Source organism: Podarcis filfolensis, assembly GCF_964270895.1.
Source record: "Podarcis filfolensis genome assembly, chromosome: 2".
NCBI classification, from domain to species: Eukaryota; Metazoa; Chordata; class Lepidosauria; order Squamata; family Lacertidae; genus Podarcis; species Podarcis filfolensis.
In genome coordinates this window covers 96,131,338-96,147,961 of record NC_139605.1, presented here as the reverse complement: position 1 = coordinate 96,147,961, position 16,624 = coordinate 96,131,338, and the positions used below count along the sequence as shown (strand labels likewise).

The 16,624-nt window shown below is 49.8% G+C and overlaps 1 protein-coding gene across 9 annotated transcripts in view; it reads left to right on the top strand.

Annotated features, from left to right (window-relative positions):
* Nucleotides 1–16,624, top strand: part of BAHCC1 (BAH domain and coiled-coil containing 1) — a 118,979-nt gene that overhangs the window by 96,050 nt on the left and 6,305 nt on the right. For 8 of the 9 annotated variants that reach the window (XM_083598499.1, XM_083598500.1, XM_083598502.1 and 5 more), the window contains 11 exons: nucleotides 7,445–7,559; nucleotides 8,114–8,381; nucleotides 10,011–10,196; nucleotides 10,865–11,172; nucleotides 11,781–11,882; nucleotides 12,219–12,351; nucleotides 12,992–13,106; nucleotides 14,352–14,427; nucleotides 15,602–15,710; nucleotides 15,866–15,985; nucleotides 16,446–16,619. In XM_083598499.1, the coding sequence (XP_083454625.1) occupies nucleotides 7,445–7,559; nucleotides 8,114–8,381; nucleotides 10,011–10,196; nucleotides 10,865–11,172; nucleotides 11,781–11,882; nucleotides 12,219–12,351; nucleotides 12,992–13,106; nucleotides 14,352–14,427; nucleotides 15,602–15,710; nucleotides 15,866–15,985; nucleotides 16,446–16,619 (1,706 nt within the window). The remainder of the gene's footprint in view (nucleotides 1–7,444; nucleotides 7,560–8,113; nucleotides 8,382–10,010; nucleotides 10,197–10,864; nucleotides 11,173–11,780; nucleotides 11,883–12,218; nucleotides 12,352–12,991; nucleotides 13,107–14,351; nucleotides 14,428–15,601; nucleotides 15,711–15,865; nucleotides 15,986–16,445; nucleotides 16,620–16,624) is intronic. The other variant, XM_083598503.1, reaches the window with a different exon arrangement.

The following is a 16,624-nucleotide window of genomic DNA, read 5'->3' as shown; positions in this document are numbered from 1 at the left end:
GAAAAAAAAATTAATCTCTAGGTTTTATGTCACAAAACATTAGCAAATGTAGTGAAGGTTACAGAGGAAAAAAAGCAGTTAGTGTTGGCTTTGGGTTGCAACATGGCTCCACCATATGGCTCGTGGAAATCTTCCAGGGCTTGCTGGAGAACTTGCTTGCCTTCTCCCATTCCTCCCTCCCTCCCTCCCACCGCCTTTGCCTGGACCCTTTCCCCTGGATTTATTCCTGTTCCCTCCCCAAACCTTGCAGAGCTGTGTAGGTTTATGCAAAACCAAATCCAGAAGGGAATACATTCTTAGCTGATTTGGAAGGCAGTCCCTGTTTTGGGCTCTACTAAACTGTTCTGTGGCTTCAGAGGAACAGTGGAGAGGAGTTCAGATGGAGGCGGGAAACAGAGGCTCCTCCAAATGCCACCATACTGTCTTTCCCACCATACTATCTCCATGGCTCCAGCAGCGTACGAGCAAATCTTAACAACCAAGCCTTACTACCACCCTGCTTTTAAAACGTGGGGTTGCATCCTTTTGAGTTCCGTGACTTACACACTTTCCACAGCGGTAGTAGAGCTCCCGGCTGTTCAGAAAGGGAGAATACCGGGTCGGGAAACTCTTCCGCTTGAAAGGAGGGACGAATATCTTTGACCATTTTCATCAGTGGTGAAACGAAGCTGTTTATAGGTGGCAGGTTATTTGGAGACTTGAAGCGGGTATGGATAGAGCCAATATCCTTGCCCCGGGACATTGGCATTCCATCCTCATGTGGTCTCTGCATTTTGCAAATGTTATGAGAATCTGTAAGATACACTGAACCAGAGACTATGGCAGGAGAGGGGTGGGGGCCGTGACCTTCTGTAACAGGGGGCATCAACAGTCCCTCATACTGCCTTCCTGCCTCCGAAAAGCTGCTCTATTCAGTAGGTGGGCCCAGTTGGAAATAGCGTAACCACATCCTACCAATGGCATTGCATTGGTGAAGCTCTCACTGTCCACAGTGGGGGTGTTATTCTCAGGTCCCAAATATAGTGTATAATTAGGATGCAATGTCTGTCTGTCTATCTCTCTCTTTCCCCCAATTTCTAATTCCTGTACTTAGGGAGTACTTTTTGCATTCATGAGTTGCAACCTAAATAATACCTGCACCCTGTTCTACATGCTTTAGTGGGCTCAGAGCACGGCGTAGCTTTTCCTGGACTTTTCAAAATGGGCTCAGTAGGGGAGATGTTGTTCCAAGTAGCCCTATAAACACAGCAACAGCTCGGCCCTTCCTGAGAGCGTTCGTGCAACATTGAACCGACACCCCCTTTCCCTGCAGATCAAAGTATTGCAGGATGGCTCTAAACCACACAGGCTGCCAGACGGGACCTTGCACACCCACGTGACTCACCACTCCACACCTGAACGGCGGCTTGCGCTCCTTCCTGATTTGCATCCTGGCGCACAGGCCTTGGCTTGTAAACCCAGCCAGGCGAGGCACAGTGGCACAGGATCCCCTTGCTGTGCGTTGCCAGGCCAAGTCTCCCAGCCATCATGGCATCCCTTCCCTGCTTTTGGCCTCGCTGAAGCAACACATGCTCCTGTGGCAGCTGCAGGCCCGGCCCCTTGGCCTGCTTCCTATCGGGAGCATTCCCGCAGCTTCCCACGCCGAGCGAGAGAATCCCTGCCAAGCTTGCTTCCCTCCAGCCACTCCCCGGAACTGAGCGGTGGCCTGGAGCCATGGTAGCTCCCTGCCCGCTGGTGCCCGAGGTGTGAAGATGGGCAGCTTGGCTTTCTCTGGAGCCCCGAGTTGCTTGCTGGCCTGTTTTCCACACCCCGCCTTCTGCCCATGGCCCTTTGCCTGCCTGCCTGAGGGTGCTCTGCTCCCTTCCCATCCCTCTGCTTGTCAGGGAATTCCCTCCTTCCTCGCCTGCTGCAGCCGCAGGAATGGAATTTGGCACCAGCTCCAGGGTCAGCCCCGGGTCAGAAGGTCGAGGTGCAGGGGGCAAGGCCCGGGAGAGAAGTGTGAACAGAAGCCGTCTCGGGGAAGGGGGAAAGGGGGTTTGCGCGGCCTCAAACCCTGGGCTGCATTCCCAGGGTGGAGCAAACAAGAGGCGGCTTCTCTGGGTGCCGGAGTGGAGCAATTAGAACTAACGAGCGCTGGAGATCCGAGCGGGAAGCCAGCCAGCAGTACGGGGGGGATGGGAACAAAGCCTTCAGGGAGCTAATTCATTTCATATTTACTATGCTGGGAGGACGCTGCTTGTGAAAGAACTGCCGATGCAATGCGGAGCAGATCCTTTGCGATGGACTTCCCCATGGACTACAAATCCCACCAGCCAGCATGACCGGGCTAATGGGACATTTAGTCCCAAACTCATGAAGGGCACCAGATTGGGGAAGGCTGATTTTGAAGGTGTCAAAAACAGAAAAGAAAAAAGGACGGCCTGCTTCAGATTAGGCCAGGCTTGATTCTTTAACTTAATTCTTGTTTATAGGTAGGGAGTATGCACCTCCTCTGGCTATTTTTTAGTCTTGATTCTGCTTGAAACCTAAGAGTGTTGTTCTCTTTGCCTTTGCTTCCTGCTCCTTTTCTCCTGACATCAAGCAACGTGTCTCTTCGTTGCTTCTTTTTCAGTGTGTTGGATGAGATTGATCCAGGCTTTCCTCTAGCTTGCTCTATGTAGCTTGCACACAAACATGCTGCCCTTTGTGGAGACAGGAAGTGTTTGGAAGGCAGCAGTGAGTACACACTAGCAGCAGGAATCCTGGTGCTCTCCTCCAATGGGTTTTACTGGGCCAGTGGACCATGGCTTATTCCATGGAAGAGCCGGGCACAGATGCCTGTGGAGCAACTACCTCGCTCCTCTAAGAACATGGCTTTGCATGTGCTGCAATTCCAAGGGAGCACAGAAGGGCACTAGGCATTCAGTTCAGCTTGAATGAATGCTCAGCTTCCAACAGAACTCTCGGCTTAATTTTCTTTTTTCAAGAGCACGTTTCTAGAACTTATCGCTGCAAAGATCTGCTTGAAAGTTACACAGCTGGTTTCTCCCCAAAGCAGAAAAGGCTGCTCAGCAGTGGTTTGGGGGCTGATCTGTAGTGTCCTAATATATAGTTAAAACGGCAAATGTCCCAGGATCAGTTTATGCAAAATAAAAGAAAATGCATAAACATGCTCAAATTCAGATAGGTCACGGAATTCTAATTTCTGTGGTGCAGAATTTGTATTTTATACAGTATGCACACGCATGCAGCCATGGCCGAGATACGCCAACAGTCCTTGCCAGCAGACTGCGTGCTTGCAGCAATGCTACAGAGCACAGAGATTAACTCCGATCCCATAGTTTGCAAAGCCCCCCTGAAAATTTCACCTTGCTTCTTCTGCATCTCATTTTCCTTAGCTAAGTTTTGTCCCAGTGCTGGTTATGAAGAAACAGCTCAAAACCGTGCTGGCTGTTTCTGCCAAACTCTTAGGATCACTTTGCACATTACCAGAGTCCTACATAGAAGGTACTTTGTGTTAGGAATTAATGCGATGATCATTCCCTCAGATTTTTATGATGCACATTTAGTTGGCATGCATATAGTGGGAATCTATGATAGCTCTTAGCTTATTAGTACATGCAGGAACATCAGACATGATAATCTACGTGGAAGTTTCATTGCATCCCCAGGAAAATGGGAGAGCTGGCTAAGAGAGGGCTTGGCATTGGTCAGGAGGGCAAGGCAACTTAACTCCCATGTTACTCCTAATCCTTCCCCATGGCTCCCAGTCCTCCTCCTCTTCAAGAGACCTATCCTGCTTCTCACATTTCTTCCACGAGTCCTTACAGGTCTTGCCCTACTCCTTAAGTAGAACAAACACACAGAATTTTGAAAAAAGAGGGGGGAAAGAAAGCATAGTCTTTGTAATTTGCTTAATCCAGTTGCATAATTTGAGTTGTAATACTGCAGAATTGAGGTGATTTTCTTCCAGAATTCCAGATCTTCTTAGCTTGATTCAGGCATTTCTGTGAACATATCAGGGCTTAAAGCCAGTGTTTCCCAAACTTGGGTCTCCAGCTGTTTTTGGACTACAACTCCCATCATGCTTAGCTAGCATGGTCAGGGATGATGGGAACTATAGTCCAAAAACAGCTGGAGACCCAAGTTTGGGAAACACTGACTTAAACTGAAGATAGGAAAGCTTGTGACTCTCCAGATGTTTCTGGGGACTCTGCTGCCATCAGCCCCGGACAGCATAGCCAATGGACAGGGATATTTGATACCGTGGTCCAGCAACACCTGAAAGGCCACAGGCTCCACATAACTGAGGAGGGGAACAGGGCACACACACACACAAGCCCTGCCTCCAACATCCCAACCTATGCCAGCTTCAGTCCAGACCTTGGTGGCACCCTTTTATTAAGGTCCCCTATTGCAGAGGCTTCAAAGCCCTTTCAGCTAAATGGGAGTCACCCCAAATTCAACATTTTCCAATTAACTGCCAGTTAGCATTGGACTTCCCCTCCACCCCTCCATGGTTTCTCCAACTTTTTCAAATATTGCTGCATGTTATAAAACCCAATTTTCTCAGATATGATTTTACTCCTCTTCTTATTCAAAGCCTACTTGCGTTTTAACATGTTTACAATAGTTTTTTCCTTAAATAATCTACAAACATTTTCCACTCCTCCTTAAAAGTCTGCTGATCCCCGACTTTACTTGTTAAACATGCTGGTTCGGCATATTCCGTCAATTTCACCTGCCGATCCTCTTTAGTAGGTACTACCGCATCTCGCCATTTTTGTGCATATAGTATTCTCGCTGCGGCTGTTGCATATGAAAATAAATTCGTCTGCTTTGGGGGGGGGTACTTGTACCCTAACAGGGACGCGAGTGGCACTGTGGTCTAAACCACAGAGGCTAGGATTTGCCGATCAGAAGGTCGGCGGTTCGAATCCCCACGACGGGGTGAACTCCCGTTGCTCGGACCCTGCTCCTGCCAACCTAGTAGTTCGAACGCACGTCAAAGTGCAAGTAGATAAATAGGTACCGCTCCGGCAGGAAGGTAAACGGCGTTTCCATGCGCTGCTCTGGTTCACCAGAAGAGGCTTAGTCCTGCTGGCCACATGACCCAGAAGCTGTACGCCGGCTCCCTCGGCCAGTAAAGTGAGATGAGCGCCGCAACCCCAGAGTCGGTCACAACTGGACCTAATGCTCAGGGGTCCCTTTACTTTTATAATAACAATAATGGTAATAATAAGTCTGCACGAGCGCCTGAACAGGGCTCTTATCATTGTGCATATCAGAGAGAGGCATGCCTCACCTAGCTTCTCAGTTCCCCCAAGACCCATGTCCACCCACGCACGCCCATAAAACCTGTTCCCTCGGAGCCAAGACCGCAAGAGTGGCGGCACCGAAACCGCTTACGCAACTTGCGCTGCCATCCCTCCGGTGCTGAGGGAGTTAAGCTGCCCGGGCAGGAGCTCCGCTGTAGCTCCTCTGGCAATCCCCTTGCACATAAACCCTTCTGACAAGCTCAGCTGAAAGAAGCGATTGTCCCAAAGGCCGCCCCCCTCCCCTCCCAATAGCTGGTGAATTAATGAGCTGCAGCAGAAGTGGCAGCCGCTCCGGAATGTTGCTGGAAGGCATGAAAAGTCCAAGGAATCTCCTCCTCCCTTTTCCTAAAGCAGCAACAGGACCTGTGGAAGGGATGCAGCATGCCATCTTCCCCACCTAAGGGAAACGGGAAAGAAAGAAAAGTGTGGGGGGCATGTATCCAACACTGGCGTCAGCTCAGACTCTTGTCTTGCGGACAAGACCCTCCAGCTGCTTTTACCTACCCCACCCCCCGGAAGTACCTTGTCCTGCTAGACTCCCCGCATAAACCCTCATACGCCTTTCGACCCATAAGGGAGGCACGTTTCAATTTCACTTGGTGAAGATGGGTGACATTTGACAAGGGTGCAAAGCAGGGCTCTTTACTCAGTAATGATCTCTTCTTCCCCGTTTTCTGAGCAACGCACAAAGGGAATCCATTCAGTCTCCTCGCCCCTTAGGGAGGAATGTAAACCTTCCCTGCTTTGGGGAAAGGGTTTTCAAACTTGATTTGGCCACATTTAGATGCCCAATTCTATCTGCTTTACAGTAGTACCTCTGGTTACGTACTTAATTCGTTCCAGAGGTCCGTTCTTAACCTGAGACACCACTTTAGCTAATGGGGCCTCCTGCTGCCGCCGCGCGATTTCTGTACTCATCCTGAAGCAAAGTTCTTAACCCGAGGTACTATTTCTGGGTTAGCGGAGTCTGTAACCTGAAGCGTATTTAACCCGAGGTACCACTGTATGTGATCCTTTCTGTTTTAAAAGTTGCGTTTTGGTTTTTCTCTCTGTGAAAACAGAGGTGCAAGCAGAATTCAAGTGAGGTGTAAATGTGTGCATAGAACATAGAGGTGTATTTAAACACACACACACACACACACACACACACACACACACACAGCTCCCCTGCCTGTCACAGTCTCAGTAATACTAACATTTTCCTAGTAATACTAACTAGTCCTTGTATGTGTCAGGAGAAATTGGGTCTCCTGTTTTACACAGCTACCACAATTCAGTCTTCGTCCAAGCGGCTTCCTGAGGAAACAGTGGAGTTCAATAAAACCCAGATGTCTTGGCACCTAGTTCCTGCTGTGCCCTCCTGCTCTGGAGAAATGGGGGGGGGGGAGGAAGGAAGTTTCCAGCTCTTCTTCCCCAAAGGCAGAAGAAATGCTCTGAGCTTCTTAGAAACTTTAGTGAGCACCCAGCACCAAGACAGCTGGATCAAAAGGTAGAGACCAGGGACTTGAACCTGAACATTTGCCCGGCACTCTCCATCCTTGTATGGCAACCTTGGTCTCCGGGGCTATAATGGTTAAAATGAGGCAGGTCCATACTGTTTTATCAGAAGGGAATTCCCAGATCCTGTAGACCAAAGCAATATTGATTTTCACGCTCAAAATAAATTGTGCCAAACAAAAAAAAAAAAAACTCAGCACAAAATGGGCTTCTATTTTACAAGTTTGTTTAAAGGTTGCATGTGTCCTTCTGACCCAACACATTTTAACCCTTGTATATGGAAGAGAACTTGGAATGAGTGTGAATTAACTGGGGGAAGGACATGGAAGACAGGAGCGCGGGGCAAGGCAGGCAGCAGTAGCCACAAGAATTCCCCCATAGTTTTTTCTCATATAGCCTTAAAGTCTAGAACCAACGTTTTATGGTAATTGATGCTGCATGGAATTGTAGGATGCTGAGAACTGGCGTGTGTGTGTCTGTGTGTGCTCATTCCATCCTGAAAACCTAGGTAAAAATTCCTTCCTTTGTGTAAGGCTCCACCTCTGCACCTTACCACCCCGTGGGCTCCAGCCCCCAAATGGAGGTGTCAGTGAGCTGAATTGTCTTTCCATTGGGCTTTTTCCAAACTGAGCATTCTTTCCCATTCACAGGTCAGTAAAGGCCAGCTTATCTCTGCTGTGTGCAGAGCTGCGGGCTGAGGGAGAGCCGAAGAAGAAGAAAAGGAAAATATCAGAGACTGCTTATGGTGGCATTAAAAACTCCCAGGTGAGTCCAGCACAGAGCCTTATCTAGCACAGCCATCCTCTTCGTTCTTTCACCTTTTTGGTCATTGAGTAAAAAGTAGCTTGTCGGTGAACAAGCTAGGCCTGATCAGAGCCATTGACATTCTGCCCCTGCCTTCCAAAGCCAGTCAGATGGGGAAGACACTCGCCACATCAACCACGATGCTTTAGGCTTTGAGGACTGGCCTAGTGAGATCTCTGGGATGCTGTATCTTCATATGTGAGACACTCGCATCTCCTTCATCTTCCAGTATATTGTGGTCCTCCCCCCCCCCCATAGGCAAAGTAAGGCAGAAATGTGCACAATTGTACAATTTGAGAGTTTCATTTTACCGATCACATAGGAAGCTGCCTTCTACTGAACCAGACCATTGGTCCATCTTACTCAGTACTGTCTACACTGACTGGCAGCAGCTCCCCAGCGTCCTTTCCAATGTACCCTGATTGTAAGAAACAGATGTGAGCGGGAGGGAGTGGGAGACGGCGGAGAAGGCACCTTTTGGACCGTAGTGACTCGTGTTTGTTTCCATGCTGCAGGAGAAGGTGCGTTGCAAGAAGAGCAGCTCCCAAAACAAGCTGGCTTCCACCGTGGTGCACAAGGTCTCCCATCTCAAGCAGAAGGTCAAGAGCAAAGGCTTGCCCGCAAACATTGGCCCGTTCCGACGGAAAGAGCCCAGCCCCGGTACCAGGATCCAAAAGAAACTCTCCCGGCCCAAGAGCTCCAAAGCAACGCCTTCTGCCAAATACCCACAGCAGGACCTCACTACCTCAGAGGTCAAGCCAAGCACAGGAAATACTGATGCAGGTATGGGTGGCGGTGGAAAAGGGTGGGGTTTGCTGGGAAGCAAAGGTTGGCAACGCTGTAGACCCTGTTGGCACTTCTGGTCAGAGATGCGTGCCAGTTGCCTGTTTGCTACCAGCATGTTGTTATTAGTAAACGAAGCCCTTAACAGCTTGGGAGCAGTTGATTTGCAGGATCACCTTGCCTCATATTGCACTTGACCACTTCGATCTGTGGAAGTGGCACTGCTGCAGGTGCTGCAAAATCCTCATTCAAAATAAATCAGTCTTCTAGTGTGGCAGCACCTGCACTTTGGAACTCCCTGCCTATTGACAACAGGCAAGCGCCTTTCACTGTACTCTTATTAACGGCGTTTCCGTGTGCTGCTCTGGTTTGCCAGAAGTGGCTTAGTCATGCTGGCCACATGACCTGGAAGCTGTATGCCGGCTCCCTCGGCCAATAAATCGAGATGAGCGCCGCAACCCCAGAGTCGGCCACGACTGGACCTAATGGTCAGGGGTCCCTTTACCTTTACCTTACTTAAACCATTGTTTCTTTAGGCAAACCTCTTCAGACATGTAGCTGTGTGTTTCATCTCTTTTTAGCAACTATTAGTTTTAATTTTCTTCTGGATTTTTTTTAAAAATAACCTGTTTTTAACTGAGTTTTATCCACAGCGGTATTGTTTTATTTTCTATCTTTGTAAACCACACAGAATCCCTACTGGCCCTCCCACCTTCCCACTAGGGAAAGGCAAAGCACAATTTGTCGCTCCCAAGCCATTCACGGAGCAAGTTCATCCTCCAGGGAAAAAAAACCTGTTATCTTCTGCTCTGGCCAGGAGCTTTTGCCGCTCAGCGCATTTCCTCCTGGCAAGCAGAGGAAGCTGTGGAATTTAAAAATAGCTGCACGTGCTGGCCTCTGCTGGGGCCAATGTCCGCTCCAGTTTGACTGCAGCCTTATGGGTTTCCCTTGGAGCTTCTGGGGCATCTTATCAGGAAGCCAAGGCTGAGACAGAAATCCTGCTTCCACTCCCCAAAGCCAAAAGAACAAAGGGGCATTGTCAAGAGGGGCAAGAGCCAGGATGTAAGAACTCAAGATTGGGAGAGGGGGAGGAGGATACGCAGGCCAGATTTGCTGCGGGGTTGACAGGGGGGGGCAGTTGCGAGGCCCAAAACACCCTCCAAGTTGTGTGCCTGGTTTTTTTGTTTCGTTACGTTTGGAAGAGCTGCTGCCCCACTGTTGTACCCATGATGAGCACCCCGGGGCAGTTTATCAGGGGCTCCTCCTGCATTAAGTCCTCAAATCCAACGGTTCCCAAATGGTGGATTGCTGCCAAAAATTCATTAAAAAAGAGGCAGTGCAATAAAATGCCCCAAACAAGATGTATAAAATGTTTTGCAAGCTGCTGGCTTTGAACTCTTGCTTCTCAGTTCGTGTTAGGGTATATAGGCCTCAAAAACAACGCAGCAATTGTCTTGGGTGTGCCTTGATGACAGAAGCCTGGACATCAGTGTAGCGAGGCATCATGTAGAATGCCTTGCATCCCCTCCCTGTTATGGTCCATAATGTCTTCTGAGTCCCTCCCCCATCTTGAGATGGCCTGCTCCCTCCCTCCCTCCCATTTCTTCTGATTCTCCTCTCTGCCCGCAGATGACAATCGCCACAAAGACTATGAAAGCGACGACGACGGTGGTGTTGACGACTTGACCAGCGACACCAGCTCCACCCTTCACGTGACAGTAAACCCTGCTGTGATTGGCCCCTCTCCTTCCTCGGTGGTGAAGATGGAAGCGAATCAGAAGGCAAAGAAGAAAAAGGAGAGGCAGGGGCTGCTAGGTAATATGAAACAAAAAGTGGCAAAACGTTATTGGTAAGATGCAGGATTCATCCCAGCTGGCAGAGAATAAGGCACTGAAGCCTGGTAAGAAAATAATTTAAGATTGCATCGGGTCCTCCTGTCTTCCCAGTCAGTCCATCCTGCCAAATTGTGGCTGTGTATGCACTATGCCCTTAAAGCACATTCGAAGCACATTTTCCCTCTCAAAGAATTCTGGGCACTGTAGTTTATCCCTCCCAGAGTTACTGTTCCCAGCAACCCTTAAACGACAGTGCCCAAAATTCTTTGAGTGGAGAGAATGTGCTTTAAAGGTATAATAGTATATACATGGCCCTAATTTTAATCATGCGCAAGGATGGATGCAAGATGGCAGTGAAGGATTCATATGGGCCCGACTCTTAAATTACAGGGAATCTGTGGGCGCCCGTCCAGGCGAGGTTCTGAGATCCAGCTTCTGGTATCACACTGCATACCAAAAGCAAAGCCCCCAAAGAAGGGGGGGAGGCTATCAGACTGGCTCACAAGCTGCTAATGGATATGGGGCTGCCCAAAATCTGCACTTGTGTTATGCTTATTCCTATTATACGAGCCAGGCTGTGTAAGGAGAAAGGAAGACCTGGCCAGGGCAAGGTATCAAAAACTCTTAAACTCTTTTGTATCCCCACAGGGCCCTGCCGGATCCCCAGTCCCGAGGGCCAAGTCAAAATCAAGCGGCGCCCGGTGAAGCCCGGCGTAGGGAGGCTGGAAAAGGTGCCCGTCTGCCGGGCAGCATCTTGCGAGGCTTCCAGCAAGAAGAAGTTGAAGAGCAAGGCCAAGGAGCTGCAGTGCGGGCCTGGGACATCGGCCGCGAACGAGGGGCTCTTCTCTGGCAGCCAAGCCCGACTGTTTGCAACCCGGGACGACGCAGGAAAGCTCAACAGTGAACGCCTCAAGAAAGCCACGCGGAAGAGCAAGGTGCTGCAGTCGGCCCTCAGGGTGAGTATGCATGCAAAGAGGCCAGACTGGAGGTGTTCTTCAAGGGAGTGGGGTGGGGGGGGTGTGCCAGGAGCACTGTCCCTGGAAGGAATGGGCTGGAGCGAGCTGGATGCAACAGGGCAGTGTTTCTGCCAAACAGACGGGCCCCTTCTGGGTATGAGGCACTGAGGAAAGGGGCGGGTCTTAGAATTGGCAGGACTAACGCGTAGAATTGGAGATCAGAAAGACCAGTTTTAAAGAAGATTGGGAAATGTTTGCAGGATACTTAAAAACTCGTGTAAGTAGGATTTGAATAAGGGCAGCAGTGGGGGTGAACTTTCTGTTTTTCTTTTGTGATAAGGCAAAGGTAAAAAATAACGATATGCAGCCTAAATTGAAATTTTGGGGGAACCATGGAGGTAAAGTTGTAGATGAAGATATTGTTAAACTAGAAATGTCATTGAATTTTTTTAATAAATAAAATTATTTTTTTTAAAAAAAGAGAAAGTGGGTGAGTCTTTACAGCCATTCGTGTCAGGGTAGGTACTCTGTAGAGTACTGCTTCTTTGCCCGGAGATTTCTGTTGGCCAGCCTTTCCCCTAACCCCATTTTCCCCTCCCTCTTGGCAGAGAAAGAATGGGGCACTGGCGCTCTCTCCCCGCAATGCCAAGGCCATCCTCAGCAAAGGCAAGAAGCTGGCCAAGGTCAAGAACAAGGTGGTCAGCAAGCAGGTAGGAAACGGCCGCCACCTCCTGCAATGCAGGGCATGGGTAGGTCAGCACCACTTGCCCCCTCCTATGGGTCCTATGGCCACCGCCATTTTCTTCCAAGGAGGAGCTGATGGCTCAGATCTGCCTTGCTGCTGTCAGGGTATTTGCTGGGTGGGAACTCCTCTGGCTGCCCTGAGAATTCATCCAGTGGGAAATGGCCCCATCTAGCAAAGGTCAGGGTGGTGCAGAGGTTTCACTATCGATTCGGGATTTAGGAGACCCTTGTTCCATCCCTTCGCGCCTTGGGCAAAGACACAGTTTGTCACGTGCGATACATTTTCTCCTTGGCTTTTGCAGTGCAAAGGCCGGGCGGTCAGCCGGCTGATGGAGAGCTTCGCCATTGAGGATCACTTTGAGTTTGATGATAACAGCAGCTTCTCTGAAGAGGAGGAGATGCCCCCCACTGGTACAGAGCAAGACATGACCCCCGGTGAGTTTTGGCGCTCCCTCACAGTTTAGCATTCAGTTGCTGGGGGTGGAAGCAGGAAGCAGTAGAGTCTCTCTCTCTCTGCATGTGTGTGAACCACACAGATCGTTGGACAAGAGCAAAGGCAGACAAAAGGAGGGGAAAGTATTCAAGATGGAGGGTGGTGGTGGTACATAAGCTGCTGCTGAAGCGAAATCTGAGACTGGGTAGACAGGGGTGCAGAGGAAGACTGCTGCAGGGGGTCGCTGGGAGGTGCAGAAAGGATTCTGCTGAGCAGCTCTGGGATGATGCCTTGTATTGGAGACCACACCACTGGGTGCATTTCTTGGCTCTGCTCCAGTCTCCACATGTGGACGAGGCTGGGGAAACATCCCCCAAGAGCTGCGGTCATGAAGTTTGTGAACGAGTCTGCAAGCCCACCCTCTGTTGTGTACTCGCTGCAAGAGATGCAGTCTTAAGAGCTGCAGGTCCTAAACGAAGGTGCTTGTTGGCCAGCTGGATATTCCTTTTAATAATAGCTTTTGTCATATCCTGGGGGCAGATTCCAAACTATATATATAGTTGAGAAGTATGCTGGTTTAAAGGAATGGGGGAGCAGTGTGAGTTGTGGATTCATGCCTTGCTCTGCCTTGTTTGGCTGCAGCCCAGTCATGCACCATTCACAAGGAGGATCTCCAGGATGGACTGCGCGTGCTCATTCCCAAAGAGGACAGCCTGCTCTACGCCGGGAGTGTGAAGAGTTTGCAGCCACCAGACATGTAAGAACCCCCATTTTTCCAGGCACAAACATGGGCAAGAGATGCAAGGAGAGAGGGGTTGGCGTTTCTTGCAAAGATCAAATGGCAGCACAGCGATATTTAAGGGGGCAGGCAGTTACTTTCCTCTACTCTCCGGGGCTTCCTTCCTCCTTTGTGCCTGCAGACAGTTGCAGTCCCTTTAATACCCTTTCCTTTAAAGCAGGGTTTTCCAAACTTGGGTTTACAGCTGTTTTTGGACTACAATTCCCATCATCCCTGAACACTGGTCTTGCTAGCTAGGGATGATGGGAGTTGCAGTCCAAAAACAGCTGGAGACCCAAGTTTGGGGAAAGCCTGCTTTAAAGGGAGGGATGGGAAAACCATGGCCTTATAGATGTTGTGGGACTGCCGCTCCATGAGACCCAACCAGTTTGGCCAGTGGTCAGAGATGATAGGTGTGGTGGCCCTCCGGATGTTGCTGGACTACAAGTTTCCCCATCTCTGCTTTAAAGTAATACCACCACCCTTGCCCAAGGCAACATGCTGCAATGTTCACATGACCTCAAAATTCAATATTGTGGCCCTATCTTCCTCACCTGCAAACAGAGTGGCAGGTGATCTCCATCCTGATACCTGGCAATTCAAAGCCAATGCTTTCCCTCTGCCTACCTGCCCCGCTGCTCTGAACAAAAAGTACACCGTAGCCTCTGCGGTGCAGAGAAAAGATGGATGTGAAAGTTCAGAGGCCCCTTCTATCATAAGTTTCTGGTATGGTCTTGGGTAAGCTTTTACCTGTCTGCAGAATAAGAGTAATAGCCATCTGCCCTGCATTAAAATAGCTAATTTTAAAATGTGCTCCATAAAAGCACTGGCCTGCCATTCCTGTGTTTCCTTACCTGTAAGTAAGCCTCACAGAGGTGAGACTTACTTCTGAGTAATTATACTATTGGGTTGCGCTATTTACCCCTGTAGCATGTTTTTCCGCTATTCCTGAACCAAGCTTTTAGCACCCTTTCTGTCCCCAAATTGAGCACCAAGTGCTCTTCACCTCCTACTCATATGGACCTGTGGACAGAGCAGCGAACATCATGCGTTCCCAACTGCACTGAGCTGGGCCAAAAGGCAAGCGCTCTGTTCCCTCCCCCGCAAACTGAGGATTGAATGTCCCATTTCACATCTTGTCAAAATGAGCCAAGCCGAGTTCTTTTCCAGCCTTTCACATCTCCAGCTGTATAAATCTCTGCCATTGATTTGTCCCTCCCGTAGCTACAGCATCGTCATTGAGGGAGAGCGAGGGAACCGGCAGAGGATCTATTCCCAGGAGCAGCTGCTGCAGGAGGCGGTGAGTCCCTGCAGATCATGGCCTGGGATTAATCAGGCCTGCTTAGGCAATTGGGGGCGGAGAAGCTGGGCTGCGAATGCAACTGGGAGCAACAGCAAGTGGTGCATTCATGAATCTGGGATTTACCTGTGAGGCAGGGAGCAGAGAGTGCTGCTCCCCTGTGCCAATGTGCAAAGCGCAAGCTGGCACAGCACGCTGGAGAGAAGCATTTTTGCTGAGGCAAGCAAGGTACACTCAGGAGGTGCATGTCTTCTGGGTACCAGGGCCTGAGATAGTGTGGTTGTAGGGCGAAGGGCAAGATGCATTCAGGCAAGGGCATGTCTACATGATTCTTTTCAATGCTTTGGGGACTTTAGGGCCAAAAGGCAAGCTATAAAGACAACACAACACAATGCTAACTGGGAGGGATTAGATGCACTTGCACAGTGCACAGGATTTGTCATGGTCAGCCTAGCTTCAGTGTTGATCTTCGACCAACCGGTATTGGAAGGCTTGCATAGAGTTTGTAGCCACACCTGGCTTTTTGCTTTCAAATGCTCTGGGGGACAGGATACCTCCCTTTCTTCCCAGCTGCGCATCACAGTGCCCAACAGGATGTATGAAAAGCTGCTGTTCATTTTGATAGCGCTGTTTTCCCATCCCCCAGTGAGGAGACAGCCTTGGCTGATGCTTGTGTTGTACTAAGACATATTCATCACACTTGGTGCAGACTTTTAGAATTCAAGCAGTTCTGACACTAAGGAAACATCAGCTCAGTGTTAATAAACTGTGCTAATCAAATCAATAATATGCCCAGTTACTGATTCTGCGGTTTGTCTGCCGTTAGCAACTTTGGTTTTTCCAAACCAAATCTTTGGAGTGTTTGGAAAGTAAGGAGCTTTGTAAAAGTTAGAGGAAAGGGGCAGCATTCAGTGGTGTCTAGGCAGAATGCGAGGAAAGAGAACGTGAGTGGAGACCATGGCAGATGAGCAGATAGCCATGCAAGGCATGGAATGCTGGTGCCTGAATACTAGAGCCTCACCACACACCCAGTTCTGCCAAGCTTGTTCCATCTTCTCCTTGACAGTCACTCTTTGATATACAACGTGAAGCATTGCCCTTGGCTAGGCAGTAGTGGCAGCAACAGTGCCTTGCGAAGAGCACCTGCCAACCAGGACCTTTTGTTTCTTCCCAGGTTCTGGATGTGCGGCCGCAGTCAAGTCACAGCCTCCCACCTGGCACCCGAGTCTGTGCTTACTGGAGCCAGAAGTCCCGCTGCCTCTACCCAGGGAATGTCATTCGAGGTGAGAGGGGCTGGCCGATAGAGACCCCAAGGTGGGGAAGAGTCAAGCATGCAGCGAGCAACCAGGTCCCTGGTCCAGAAAAGGGTGGAAAGCTGGCTTGAAATGTGCGCGTGTGTTTGCCTGTCCCCAAAGTTAACACAGATTCTGTCCCACAGGTTCCTCAAGCGATGAAGAGGATGATGCAGACTCGGTGCTGGTAGAATTCGACGATGGGGACACAGGCCACATTGCAGTGTCTAATATCCGCATGTTGCCACCCGATTTCAAAATCCAGTGTAAGCATCCTTGGATGGGAGGAATGCAGGGTCAGTTGTACCTGACGTGCTTCCGTGTTTTGTTTTGCCTCGGCAGATCCAAACCTGCAGAGGTTGTAATGCAGAGCCTCATCCATGTTGGGGCTTTTGCTAAGGAACAATTTCCTTGTTGCAGTCTGCGCCTTGGGTGCAGCTTCACTGCACCTTGTGCCCGGTTGGTTATAAAACTCCCCGCTGCTCTGGACACAGTGGCCATTCCCTTCGGGCATACGAGAACGTCCTGCACTTTCTGGGCTAGGTGCAAAGGGGATCTTGCCAGCCTGCACATGACCATGAAGAGCGGGAGATGAATATTGCCACAGGAGAAAGTATGAAAGGCAAATTCAGATGGGCCACCAACCTATGAATTCAGGAGGCACCCTTAGTGAGTCTTCACCTGCATCTGAGCTTGAGATTTCTAACTCTCCCCTCTCTGCTACAGGCACAGAGCCTTCTCCTGCACTCTTGGTCTCCACCTTCTGCCGTCGCAACAAGAGGTCTTCCAGTGACATTCCCCATTCCAGTGAATCAGCACCAAGCCTGTGCACTGAGGGGCGGGAGAGCTCAGAGTCAGCCAAAGGCACCGGCAAGAAAGCAACAAGCAAAGAAAAAGCTGGTAAG